The sequence below is a fragment of the Gracilinanus agilis genome, chromosome 2 (genome assembly GCF_016433145.1).
Source record: "Gracilinanus agilis isolate LMUSP501 chromosome 2, AgileGrace, whole genome shotgun sequence".
Classification (NCBI taxonomy): Eukaryota; Metazoa; Chordata; class Mammalia; order Didelphimorphia; family Didelphidae; genus Gracilinanus; species Gracilinanus agilis.
In genome coordinates this window covers 292,827,932-292,841,463 of record NC_058131.1, presented here as the reverse complement: position 1 = coordinate 292,841,463, position 13,532 = coordinate 292,827,932, and the positions used below count along the sequence as shown (strand labels likewise).

Genomic DNA, 13,532 nt, shown 5'->3' with positions numbered 1-13,532 from the left:
GCTTTCCAATTGTTTAGACCCAGTTTTATTTGTTTGGAAAGTGTTTTATAGCTGTTTTCATATAATTGCTATGTTTGTTTTGGTAGATAGATTCCCAAGTATTTTATATTGTCTAGGGTGATTTTAAATCATGTCTCTCTTTCTACTTCTTGCTGCTCTAATGTGTTGGAAATATATAGAAATGCTGATGATTTATGTGCATTTATTCTGTATCCTGCAACTTTGCTAAAGTTGTTGATTATTTCTACTAGCTTCTTAGTTGATTCTCTAGAATTTTTTAAGGATACCATCATATCATCTGCAAAGAGTGATAGCTTAGTCTACTCATTGCCTATTTTGATACCTTCAATTTCTTTTTCTTCTCTAATTGCTACTGCTAGTGTTTCTAGTACTATGTTGAATAATAGAGGTGATAATGGGCATTCTTGTTTTACTCCTGATCTTATTGGGAAGGCTTCTAATTTATCCCCATTACATGTGATGTTTGTTGATGGTTTTAGGTATATACTGTTTATTATTTTTAGGAAAGGTCCTTCTATTTCTATACTTTTCAGTGTTTTCAATAGGAATGGATGCTGTATTTTGTCAAAGGCTTTTTCAGCATCTATTGAGATAATCATGTGATTTTTGTTTGTTAGACTGTTGATATGGTCAATTATGTGGATGGTTTTCCTAATGTTGAACCATCCTTGCGTTCCTGGTATAAATCCCACCTGATCATGGTGGATGATCTTCTTAATTACTTGCTGGAGTCTCTTTGCTAATATTCTATTTAAGATTTTTCCATCTATGTTCATTAGGAAGATTGGTCTATAGTTTTCTTTCTCTGTTTTTGATCTCCCTGGCTTTGGAATCAGTACCATATTTGTGTCATAAAAGGAATTTGGTAGGACTCCTTCTTTGCTTATCATATCAAATAATTTGTATAGTATTGGGATTATTTGCTCTTTGAATGTCTGATAGAATTCACTTGTGCATCCATCAGGCCCTGGCAATTTTTTCTTAGGGAGTTCTTTGATGGCTTGTTTAATTTCTTTTTCTGATATGGGATTATTTAGGTATTCTATTTCTTCTGTTGTTAATCTAGGCAGTTTATATTTTTGTAAATATTCATCCATATTTCCTAAATTGTTATATTTTTGCCATATAATTGGGCAAAATAGTTTTTAATGATTGCCTTAATTTATCCTTCATTAGAGGTGAGGTCTCCCTTTTCATCTTTGATACTGTCAATTTGGTTTTCTTCTTTCCTTTTTTTTATTAGATTGACCAGTACTTTGTCTATTTTATCTGTTTTTTCAAAATACCAGCTTTTAGTCTTATTTATTACTTTCAATTTTATTAACTTCTCCCTTGATTTTTAGTATTTCTAATTTAGTTTTCATCTGAGGGTTTTTAATTTGCTCGTTTTCTAATATTTTGAGTTGCATGCCCAATTCATTAATCTCTGCCCTCCTTAATTTGTTAATATATGCACTCAAGGATATAAATTTCCCCCTGAATACTACCTTGGCTGCATCCCACAGAGTTTGATAGGATGTCTCATCATTGTCATTTTCTTCAATGAAATTGTTGATTGTTTCAATGATTTCTTCTTTGTCAAATTGGTTTTGGAGAATCATATTGTTTAATTTCCAATTGGTTTTTGATTTGCCTATCCAGGTGCCCTTACTAATTATTATTTTTATTGCATTATGATCTGAGAAGGTTACATTTATTATATCTGCTCTTTTTCATTTGTTTGCAATGATTCTGTGCCCTATTACATGGTCAATCTTTGTGAATGTACCATGTGCAGCTGAAAAGAAGGTATATTCTTTTTTGTTCCTATTTATTTTTCTCCACATATCAATTAAATCTAATTTTTCTAGCACTTCATTCACCTCTCTTACCTCTTTCTTATTTATTTTTTTGGTTTGATTCATCTAGATCTGAAAGAGGAATATTTAGATCTCCCACTATTATGGTTTTACTCTCTATTTCCTTCTTGAGCTCTGCCAGTTTCTCCTTTATGAATTTGGATGCTATACCACTTGGTGCATATATATTGAGCAGTGTTATTTCCTCATTGTTTATACTGCCTTTAATCAGGATGTAATGACCTTCCCTGTCTTTTTTAATCATATCTATTTTTACTTTGGCTTTGTCAGAAATCATAAAAGCCACTCCTGCCTTCTATTTCTCATTTGATGCCCAAAAGATTTTGCGCAAACCTTTAACCTTAAACTTGTGTATGTCTACCAGCCTCATATGTGTTTCTTGTTGGCAACATATAGTAGGATTTTGGTTTCTGATCCACTCTGCTATTTGCATTCATTTTATGAGCAAGTTCATCCCATTCACATTCAGAGTTATAATTATAAGTTGTGCATTCGCTGACATTTTCGTATCCTCCCCTATTCCTACCCCTTCTTCTTAAACTATTTTCTTTTAAACCAGTTGTTTGCTTTGAGCCAGTATCCCTTATCCCCTCCCTTGACTAACTTCCCTTTCTACCCCCTCCCTTGTTATTCCTCTCTTTTTATTTTTAAAGGCCTAATGAATTCCCTCCCCCTTCTTCTCCCCTCCTTTTTTTTGACCTCCCCACTCCCCTGCTCCCCTTGCTTTATCCCTTCTGACTTTCTCAGTAGGGTTAGATAATAGTTTTATATCCCAATGGATAGTATAGCTACTCTTCCCTCCTTGTTTGTTTTCCTCCTCTGGTTGCTAGGTTGTCTAGATTTTCTCTGTGTAAAAGTTGTTAGGTGTTAAAGATTTCTTTTTCTTGTTGTTAATCTTTCTCTTTTGAACTTCCTGATTCTGCGTAGCCAATTGTTAGCCCAGCAGCTTCTCAGCTTTATCCTCACGCTCAGAGTCTGTCTGCTCTCTTTTGGATCCTGAGGTCTGAGGTCTGGTTTTTCTCAAGGTCAAGCCCCCTGGTGGACCCCCTTGCTTGGTCCTCTGCTGGAGATTCCTTTACAAGTCTCAGGGCACTGCTTCCACAGTCTTATACCCGTCTGCACTGGTTCCCCACTCAGGGTTTCAGAGCCTTCGCTTGCGCTTGTGTCTGCTTCCACCCATGCCTGCGCCTGTGCCTGCGCTCCGTGTCCGTGCTCAGAGTCCGTGCGTGTTCTTTATCTTTTTGGGGTCCTAAATCTTGCTGCTCTCAGGAACAGGCCCTGGAGCTGCCAATGACTCAATGGATGCCCCAAACTTGCTCTATTTCTTTTTAGCTGGCTTTGGCGTTGTAGGTGGTGTGTGTGGAGGGGGTCGGGGGGAGTGGTTGCTCAGCCCGTGATTTAGTGAGAGCTGTTTTACCCCTTTATAGCATGGAAATGCCCTGATTCTACATACCTTCCACACTGCGCCCTGTTGTGGGGTCCCTCCATTTGTCTGGATTTGTTTTTATGTCCCCTTGAGGAATCCTGTGTGTTTTGGTCAGGAGAGGGTAAGAGCTGCTTTTTACTCTGCCACCATCTTAACCCGGAACCACAAATCACTTTTTTCTCTTTCCTTCTCTGTGAAAGGGTGTTGACCCAGATGTTTTCTCAGTTTCCTTCTAACTCTAAATCCTATGAGCCTCTGAATTTGGCATTTATTAATGAAAACTTGGCACTTACCATTTATGGAATGTGGTCCTTCATCACAATAACTGTCATTTATTAGAATTGTTACATTTTTATCTGTTCTATGCCATGCTGGAAAATGGAATAAAAAAAGATAAACAAAAATTTAAGGCCTTAACTAATTCTTTTACAGAGAAAAAGTTAATAAAATATTATTTAGGTTAAAGGTTAAAAAATAAAACATTAATTGAATTATTATTAATAATCACATCAGAAAATACCCTACATTTGTATAATACTCAATATTTTTATTATGCTTTCATGTACATCTTATCATTTAATGTTAACCTTTTCCATATAGAGAAATATGTCTTAATCTCATGTTCTTTAGTATAGCTATTAGTCTTAGACTGTGTTAAAAATGAAATGTCATGTTCATATAATACAAATTTATTCCTTAAGCTCCATAATCTATGTTTGGGATAAGTATTACTTTCTCTTTAACCTCTCAGCTGCTGACCAGTGTCACTCTAGCCAGCTGTCATTGTTATCACCAGAACCAGTTCACTAATTTTTTTTGTTTGTTTTTTGTTTCACTGCACCTTTTATGTTCTTTCCCTTACTACAGAGATAGGGATAGGAATTAGATCCTTTATTTTGGTCTAATTCTGTGAGGAAACTTCCTCTAACAAGAAACATTGGTACTTATCTGCAACTTATGGTGTTAGAGAGTATCTTAAAGCACTATGAACTTAAAGAATCTTGCCTAGGTTCATACAGCTATTATGTGTCAGAAGTGGGACTGGAACCCAGGCCTTCTTGGAATTGAAGCCAGCCCTCTTTCTACTGTGCATGACCTTTACACTAGCCACAGTCTTTAAATACACATTAGTTATAGCCCGTGAAGTGTCAAAATGTTTCTATATTGCTTTGTGTTGTACAAGTCATCAATGTGCATTTAGTAAGTACCCACCATTATGTGCCAGGGATTATGCTAAGCACTGAGGGTATGGAAAGGCAAAAACATTCCCTACCTTCAAGGAGCTCCCAGGCTAATATGGGAGCGAGACAACATGCAAAATATGTACAGAAAAAAAAAGATAACTAAAAAGACAGACAGATAGATGATAGATAAAAAGACAGCAGACAGAAAGAGGCAGATAGGCAGGCAGACAGATAAACAAACAGACAGACAGACAGACAGGTAGATAGATAGATAGATAGATAGATAGATAGATAGATAGATAGATAGATAGATAGATAGATAGATAGATAGATGGATAGATAGATAGATAGATAGATAGATAAAATGGAGGTACCAGCAGTGAAAAGGCACAAGCATTACAGGTGACTGAGAAAAGCTTTTTAAAGAGGAACACAACCTGATGTAGTATAAAGAACACTTCAAACAGGACCAGAGAACTCAAGTTCAGGTAGAAATTCTGCCGCTTATTGATTATGCAAACTCTGGCTAGACAATTCACTTAATCTCTTAAAAATCTGTTTTCCTTCTCACTAAAATGAGTGTAGTACTCCATCACTTCTGAAGTCCATTCTGGCTTAAACTTTATGATCTTATTTGTCTTTGAACAAATAAATTCAATACATGATATAACAAGAACACTGGGATGCTGTACTCTAGAAGTCAGTGTTAAAGCTTTGCTGTTACATTAGCTTTTCTCCTTATAGAAATGGGATATTCAGATTTTTAAAAAAATGAATCACAATTCTAAAACTCCTTCATCCTTCTCCTCTTCCCTCATATTTTCCATAATTTATGAAATCAAAAGGACATAAAGGATTTTAGAAGTCTCACAAATAGTAGGGGATATATCTCGTTGGTACAAATGAAACCAGCTCAATGGCTGGTATTTTTGACCAGAAATACAATACTCTTACTATTACCCCAGGAAAACCTTTCAATAGACCTGTGATCTCTTACCTACTCTTCTTTCCAGAGCCTAACCTAATTCATTTTTTGAAATCTCTGAAAGAAATAGTACAATTTTGAAGCAACTGTTTGCTGTATGGTCTTGAGCTGGTTTATTCATTTTTCCAGGCTTCTGTTTCTTCTTCATGCAGAAAGAATTAAACCAAATAATGTCTTTATCCCTTCAAACTCTAATTTTCTATGCTCTAAGGGCTTTTCCAGTTTTGGCATTCTGAGATGTTATGATTTCTGACTTGTTAGTATCTTTTTTCTGCTGTGAAACCACTTGCAAAAAATAAATTATCTTCTTCCCAACCCCACTTAAAAATTACAAATATTTAGAAGAACCAGCCTTGACATCTAACCTGAAGAAATAGCATGTAGAAGAAGTTCCTGTTTTAGCTTTTATTTTTAACCAAATGACCAATTCTCCACATTCATTCTTCAGCAGTTTATTGAATAGAAGCAATACAGAATAAGGGTAGTGACATTATATAGTCAGAGCAAATGAGTTTGAAACTTGGTTCTGTTATTGATGCCTTTTGTGACTATGGATAAACTATTCCTCTTAACTTAAAAATTCATCTTTGGTAAAATGAATAGTTAGACCAGCCCATCTCTAAAGGCCTTCTGCCATTCTATAATTCTTTGTTCTTCTATGATTCTAAGTTCAATGACTCAGTTCAGGAGTCAGAGAAATTAAGAGATGAATGAAGACCTGGACCTTATCCTCAATGAACTTAAAGCTGATTATTATAGTCGTTCCTAAGTATGGACCTATCTGATCTGTTTTTATTCAAATAATTATAGAATGTCCAGACCTAAAAGAACTTGGAATTTAATTCCAAGGAATTCAACAAACAGTGTTTATTCAGGGCATAGCACTGCTTAATTCAAATTTCAAAATATCACAGTCTCTTTCCTTAATATATAGTCTGCTGTGCTAGATATGACATGAATGTAGATATTTCTGTACCAAGTGGGATAATGAAGCCACTGTTGATATCCAGACAAAGTGTTCTAAGAAATTTTTTTAAATAAACATTTATTAAGTACCTACTATATGCTGAGCATTATGCTAAGTTCTAGAGATAAAAATAAGAAAAAAGAAGAGCAGTCTCTGCCCTCAACAAGTAGCTTACAATCTAATAGGGAAAGATAACAAACAAAAGAAAATTGAAAAAAGTGGGGAAGAGAAAGAAGCCTAACAGTATATGGTTAACTATAAGTCCAAGAAGTGCAGCTGGTAGGAAATGAAGAGGTAGTTGGTTTGTGAACTCTCTTTAAATAGAAGTTTAGAAAGAGTCCTTTGATTTGACCTTTAGACTTCCAATCAGAAGGGTAGAGGATACTGAACTAATTTTGAGAAAGAATGCCCTCAAAGCACAAAACTCACTAAACACTCCTTATCATTGGAGATAGTCTACTACATACTTGAAGTACCTGAGAAAGGTAGAGAAAATTTAGATGAATGCCAGTGTCAAAACTGAGGCAGGCCAAGCCATTAGTTCTACTGTATATGGATTTGAAAGTTTAACACAAACCTAACCATCTAAGCAAATTGTTCCAGTCCTTCAATGCTCAGCTTGAATCTGGCTTCCTCAGTGAAGAAAATTTCCACAAATATCACCAACATTACTTCCCATCCTTAAAATCCATCTAATTTACTCAGAGAAGAAAATATCCACAAATATCACCAATTTTACTTTCCATCCTTAAAATTCAAGTCAGATGAATTACAACACAGAGATATGCCCTTCTTCTAAGGGGCGACATTAAAGTTATAATAGTTATATTCTAAAATAAATGAAAAAACACTTCTACCATTCTTCAAATTTAGAAGCTCTCCTTTGAAGCTAAAATCATCATATCTTCTTTAGACCCAGATTAGAACTGACAGAACTTTTATGGAATTATTTTAAAACATTTTTCTTAAATCTTACAAATACCCAGATTTCCATTTGATGAGATGCTGAATCTAACAGGGCTGGAGATAATTGATTCCTCAGGGAAAAAGATTATTGAATGATAAGTCTTTTTAATATAGTAGTGAAAGTCATTCACTCCTTCTTTATATCAAAGAACATTAAAAAATTAAGCACTTTAGAAATAAAACTACAGACCTTAATGAATATAGTTTTAAAAATCTTAAACAGAATACTAGCAAAAAGACACCAGCAAGTGATCACGAGGGTTATTCATTATGATCAGGTGGGATTTATACCAGGAATGCAAGGATGGTTCAGCATAAGGAAAACCAATCACATAATTATCAGTATCAACAACCAAACCAACAAAAACCACATGATTATCTCAATAGATGCTGAAAAAGCCTTTGACAAAATACAACACCCATTCCTACTGAAAACACTAGAAAGAATAAGAATAGAAGGTTCTTTCCTAAAAATAATAAACAGTACATATCTAAAACCATCAACAAGCATCATCTGCAATGGGGATAAACTAGAAGCATTTCCAATAAGATCAGGAGTGAAACAAGGATGCCCATTATGGCCTATTTTATTTAACATTGTATTAGAAACACTAGCAGTAGCAATTAGAGAAGAAAAAGAAATTGAAGGTATTAAAATAGGCATTGAGGAGACTATACTTCATCTTTAAAAATGAGAGAGTTAGGTTAAATGACCTCTAATGTCCCTGCTGGCTTTAAATCTGTGCTCTAATGAATGTATTCATTGATAGTCATTCATGAAGTGGTCATTTTGTGTCAGGCATAAAGAAGAGAGTTAAAGCAGATCAAGTATTGGGAGCTATGTTTTCCACTTAATTTGGTAGAGAAGTTTAACTTCTGGAATTGCAGGAACAGGGAAATGAGTTAGAGAAGAGATTGTCTTTTGTCTTTCTTTCTATCCTAAATGCTTAGCATACTGCCTGGCATATAGTGAGGGCTTAACAAATTACCTATTGATTGATTGACTGGTTGCGGTGTGGGAAAAGATGACTAATTATAAAGGCATGCAATCCGTGGAAAATAACTCTCTTAAGAAAAGTGAATTATCACTGTTATGTAGCTTTGTCCACCTTAAATGGTTGTCAATCCCTAGACAAATAACCCTATGAAATAAGCAGTTTGTCCAAAGGTACACATTCTCTTTTGTTTAGGATCATTAACTTTAATTCCATTTTCTAATTATTTTTCTGCACAAACTACTTTATAAGGCAAATATGACTATAATTAGAAATTCTGCCAAAGGAGCTTTCCTTCAGTTTAATTTACTTAATGCCAGTTGACTCCATTTAAAAAAATAAATTTTTGAAAATTTATTTGGAAGTATACCAAATCTAAATGACAACTGTAGAAGGATTTTGAATGCCACAGAATATCATTGTATATTTTCAAAGATTACTCTGCACTGGTATTCCTGTCAGGGTGTTAATCCTTTAACCTTTCTCTTTCAGCTTTTCGATGTTGACGAGGATGGCTATATAACAGAGGGAGAATTTACCACCATTTTGCAGGCTTCTCTTGGAGTACCTGACCTTAATGTTTCTGGTCTCTTTCGGGAAATAGCCAAAGGGGATTCAACACATGTTTCCTACAGTGAGTATGCTTTATTCTATCATCACAAATTTGGTTCCTTAGTGTAATTCTAGTCAATACATTGCCCATTAAAATATTATATGTAATCCCTTGTTATTCCTTTGGGGAATTTATCAGATTCTCTGCCCCACTACGGGTCATCTAAATCTTGGACTTGAAGTAGCAAGTGTGATTTCTTCTGTTATGGACATAACTTGGGGCTTTTAACAAACTGGTTGTCTGTGTTGTGTGGTAACCCAAAGAGAGCAGCCTGGATGATTTGTAGGCAACTACAACACTTTGCCTTATAAGCTATGACCCCCACATCTATAAAGGGAAAGAGGGAGTTCAGCCATCAGCATTTAACTCTTCTCTTTGTAGCCAGATACAGGCTTACAATAAGAAGAATATAGAAATAGATTTAGATATAGATATGTGAGATTTATTATTTATTCTAATATTATGCTTTAATCATGATAATAATGAAATCATTGATTTATATATTAAATTATTTCTGCTTAGAATTATATATAGTATTATTTGTATATAATATAATTGTGTAACATTAAATTGATTATAGAATAGTTTATTAAATAATATAATTAATGATGTGATTAATATTATTATAGATATTTCTTAAACATAAATATATGAGAGATATAGATATTTCATCTTATGTAGACATGTCTATGTCTGTATATTTATACATATATCTCTATAGATAGATTTGTTTATTAACCATATCTATATGTATTGATATCTATATAATTCTATGTGTTTATCATCTATTTCTATCATCTAACTATATCTCTGCATCAGACAGTCATGAATCTCAGTGGTTTAATTTAATTCAGTTCAAACAAACATGTTTAGTAGGCATCTACTATATATCAGTCATTATGCTAGTCACTGAAGATTCAAAGACAAAAACTAAATAATTCCTACCCTCAAAGAGCTCAGATTGTACTGGAGAGAAACAGCAAATATGCAAAATTAAATGTAAAATAATTTTCAAGTTATTTGATGGGTGAATCTTGAGCTAAACTTTGAAAGTAGCTAGGTATTTGTTTCAAAAAGGAAACAGGGAGAGGGAGTACATTCTGGGTATGGGGGCACAGTCTGTACAATGACACAACTATAGTAGATGGGATTCAATGAACAGGAAACCTCAAGTAGGCCAATTTGATTGAGGTTAAACTACTTGCGGGGATGTAATATGCTATCAGCTTATAAAGACTTATAAAGACTGGAATTGGATTGGGAAGGACTTTAAATGTAGATCAGAGGAATCTGTATTTTATCCAAGAGACAATAAGGAGCCACTGATGCTTCTTGAGCTGGGGTGTGCTTCAGAAATATCAGTTTGACAGCTGTGTAGATGGTGTCTTGGAGAAGGGAAAAGCTAAGGCAGGAAAACTAAATAGAGAAGCTTTTGCAGTTGTTCACTTGATAGGTAAATCTTTGACACTATGAACCTCACAGGATGGTTGTTCACTTACAAAGAAAGATTGTACCTGTAGCGTTATGAAAAAATTCCAATTTGCCAAAAATTTTAGCATAGCAATGAAATTATTATTGTTGAATCATTAGTCTCTTGAACCATATTTAAAAATAAACTTTAAGTTTCACTCATTATCATTGATTTCTGCTCACAGTGTGTTCTTCCTCATTTGTGTCTGACTCTTTGCAACACCATTTGTTTTGTTTGTTTGTTTGTTTGTTTTGTTTTCTGAAAAGATCCTGGAGGGGTCTGCCATTTCCTTCTCCAGCTCATTTTGCAGATGAGGAAATGAAGGCAAACAGAGTTAAATAATTTGCCCAGGATCACAGAGCTGGTATTTTTCTGAGGCCAGATTTAAATACATGGACATGAGTCATCTGGACTCCAGGCCTGCCATTCTATCTGCCAACTGCTCATACTCACAGTAGACACTTAACAAATATAAATTTTGAATGCCTCAACTTTGAAGTTCTGGAGCTAAAGAGTGAATAGTTGGTCTGAAATTCACTTTCTCTTTTGACGTTGGAAGAGTTCTTATTTGTTGACTTGAAAATATAAGAAGAATTAATTCCTATAATTTCATTACTATATAATTTAACTACTACTTGCTCAAATCTCTTTCACTACTCTACATTGAGGAGTTAGCTGCCTACAGCTCTTTCTTTAGTAAACTCATTTTTAACGAATAAGAAAGAAATGATAAAATGAGCACCAACATACTGAGAAATAGATTATGAGTTCTAATCTGATTCAATTTTTCCATCTCTGATTAGAACAATCTGTTTCTCTGAATTTTCTGTCTTCTTTCTGAAGAAACAGAGATCATCAACTTCTTTTCAGTCTTATGTCAGCAAATGCTTTAAAAATATTGTAGGTGAAAAACTACAATTTTCTCATCCAAACAAAATGAATACTTTTTAAAAAGTGAAAATAATTATTTACCAGAGGGAACCCTCCTTTCTCTCCCCTACCCACTACAACCCCCTAGTGGTATAGGATAAGTTTTTTGCCTCAATATTATTCAAGTACAAATTTAGGGAGGAGGGAGAAGATATTTTGAAAATGCTTTTGGTATTAAAATGTGGAAAAGAACTTGTGATTTCACTGCTGTAATCGAAGCTTTTGGTAAGGAACTCCTCTAGGAGTGCAGTTTGGCACTTTCTGTGCAGAGAAAGTCTTAGAGACATATAGTCCTAGAGAGTTCCCTAGAATATTGAGAGCTTAAATGATTTTCCCAACATCACAATTACTTTTTGCTTTAATGCTTTTCAGAAAACAAATTAAAATGTGATTTGATTTAATTTCTTGAGCAATTTCTCCCCAAACTGGGCTAACTCTTCATGGCAGAGGCTGAGTTGCTAATCCTTTCAAAAGTTCACAGGTTTCAGAGTTAAAGCCCCTCTCACATGTCAGCTCTCACACTGACTTATTTTGTGATCTTTGGAAAGCTGGTATTTCTCTTTTGGCTTTGCTTCCTCTTCAACTTCCTAAAGTGGACCAGTAAGTTTGACCTATAACCAAAGGGATTTAGGAGGAATATTTAATAGCTTTACCACTTTTGGAAGTATAAGTAATTACTGAATGGTGTATTTAACCTTACTCTAAAGTCTAACTAATCTATAAAAATGAATCATCAATATAATTTTAACTTTTGGAAAGTGATTGATGATCCATAGTCAAAGTACTACTTGGAGGATATATGGATACTTATATATCTTAACCAGTAACTATCAGGCTGAAGCTGGTTAATGAAAGGCATTACTAGCAAAATGTTTTGAAGACAAACTCCCTTATGCTCTATGTAATTAGTTAGTTAGTTAATTAATTTTAAACCCTTACCTTCTATCTTAGAATCATTCCTGTGTATTGGTCCCTAGGCAGAAAAGAAGTAAGGGCTAGGCAGTGGGGGCGTTAAGTGACTTGCCCAGGGACACGCAACTAGGAAGTGTCTGAGATTACATTTGAACCCAGGACCTCCTGTCTCTGGACCTGGTTCTCAATCCACTGATCCAAATAGCTGCCCCCCCCCTTTTATGTAATTATTAAAGTCTTTAGCCAGACTTGAACGATATAGGCCAGATTCAGGGATTGGGTCCTCTCTTTTGGTATGAAATGTTGAGGTTTAAATTTTGATGCTAAACCTAGTCAACTTTCTGACTCTTTTACCCTAGTTCACCAAGCCAAAAATACTTGAAATAAAAAATCATTTATTTCCTATACAAAGGTCTTGTGTTGTCACCATCATGTACTCTGAGACTACTAAACATTATTTATCAAACTGTGCTTACCACTTATTGAGCTTTTCAGGACTGCATAAGATACATAAAATTAATTCTGGCATAATGTATTGGTCAGGTGAGGTTTCTGAAAGTTTTCAGTAACTAATTCATCAGCATAAGCAAGAGAACAGAAAATTACCTAGAAATAATTTTAGTATTTTGATATCAGATATATTGGATGCTACTCAAGAGAGTCTCAATACAATGCAATACAATACAACATTTTGTTTTTTACTTTTTCCTCTTCCAGCGGAATTTAAAAGTTTTGCCCTGAAGCATCCAGAATATGCCAAGATATTTACTACATACTTAGACCTCCAGACATGCCATGTATTTTCTTTGCCCAAAGAAGATGATGTGGCTCCATTAGTTGCTCATAACAAAGTCAGTCCAGAACCTGCTGAAGATGGTACCTCAGACAAAAAAGATGACTGAAATCAAAATTAGACAGCAATAATTATGATTTTAAGTTGTAAAAGCATTTATTGATGATATTTAAAATGTGTGCTGAATAGAGATCACATTTAATATTGAAAACTTTTTTTTACTTTTCTAAAATTGTTTTATTAAAAATTACATAAATGTCTAAATTATCTCATTTTCTTATAACATATTTTATGGCATTCCATAATAAGATTTTTTATTGGGAATAAAATTCCTGTTTTTATAGATTTTACTTTTCAAATCAAGATGCTTCTGTCAAGTAAACATAGTGGTTTGTGCTTTTCTGCGTGAT

General features: G+C 34.3%; 1 protein-coding gene across 1 annotated transcript in view; it reads left to right on the top strand.

Moving 5' to 3' along the window:
* LPCAT2 (lysophosphatidylcholine acyltransferase 2) overlaps positions 1 to 13,231 on the top strand; it is a 78,375-nt gene extending 65,144 nt beyond the window's left edge. Inside the window, exons 13-14 of the mRNA XM_044659721.1 lie at positions 8,896 to 9,037; positions 13,047 to 13,231. Coding sequence (XP_044515656.1) covers positions 8,896 to 9,037; positions 13,047 to 13,231 — 327 coding nt within the window. The remainder of the gene's footprint in view (positions 1 to 8,895; positions 9,038 to 13,046) is intronic.
* The last annotated feature ends 301 nt before the right edge of the window (positions 13,232 to 13,532 follow it).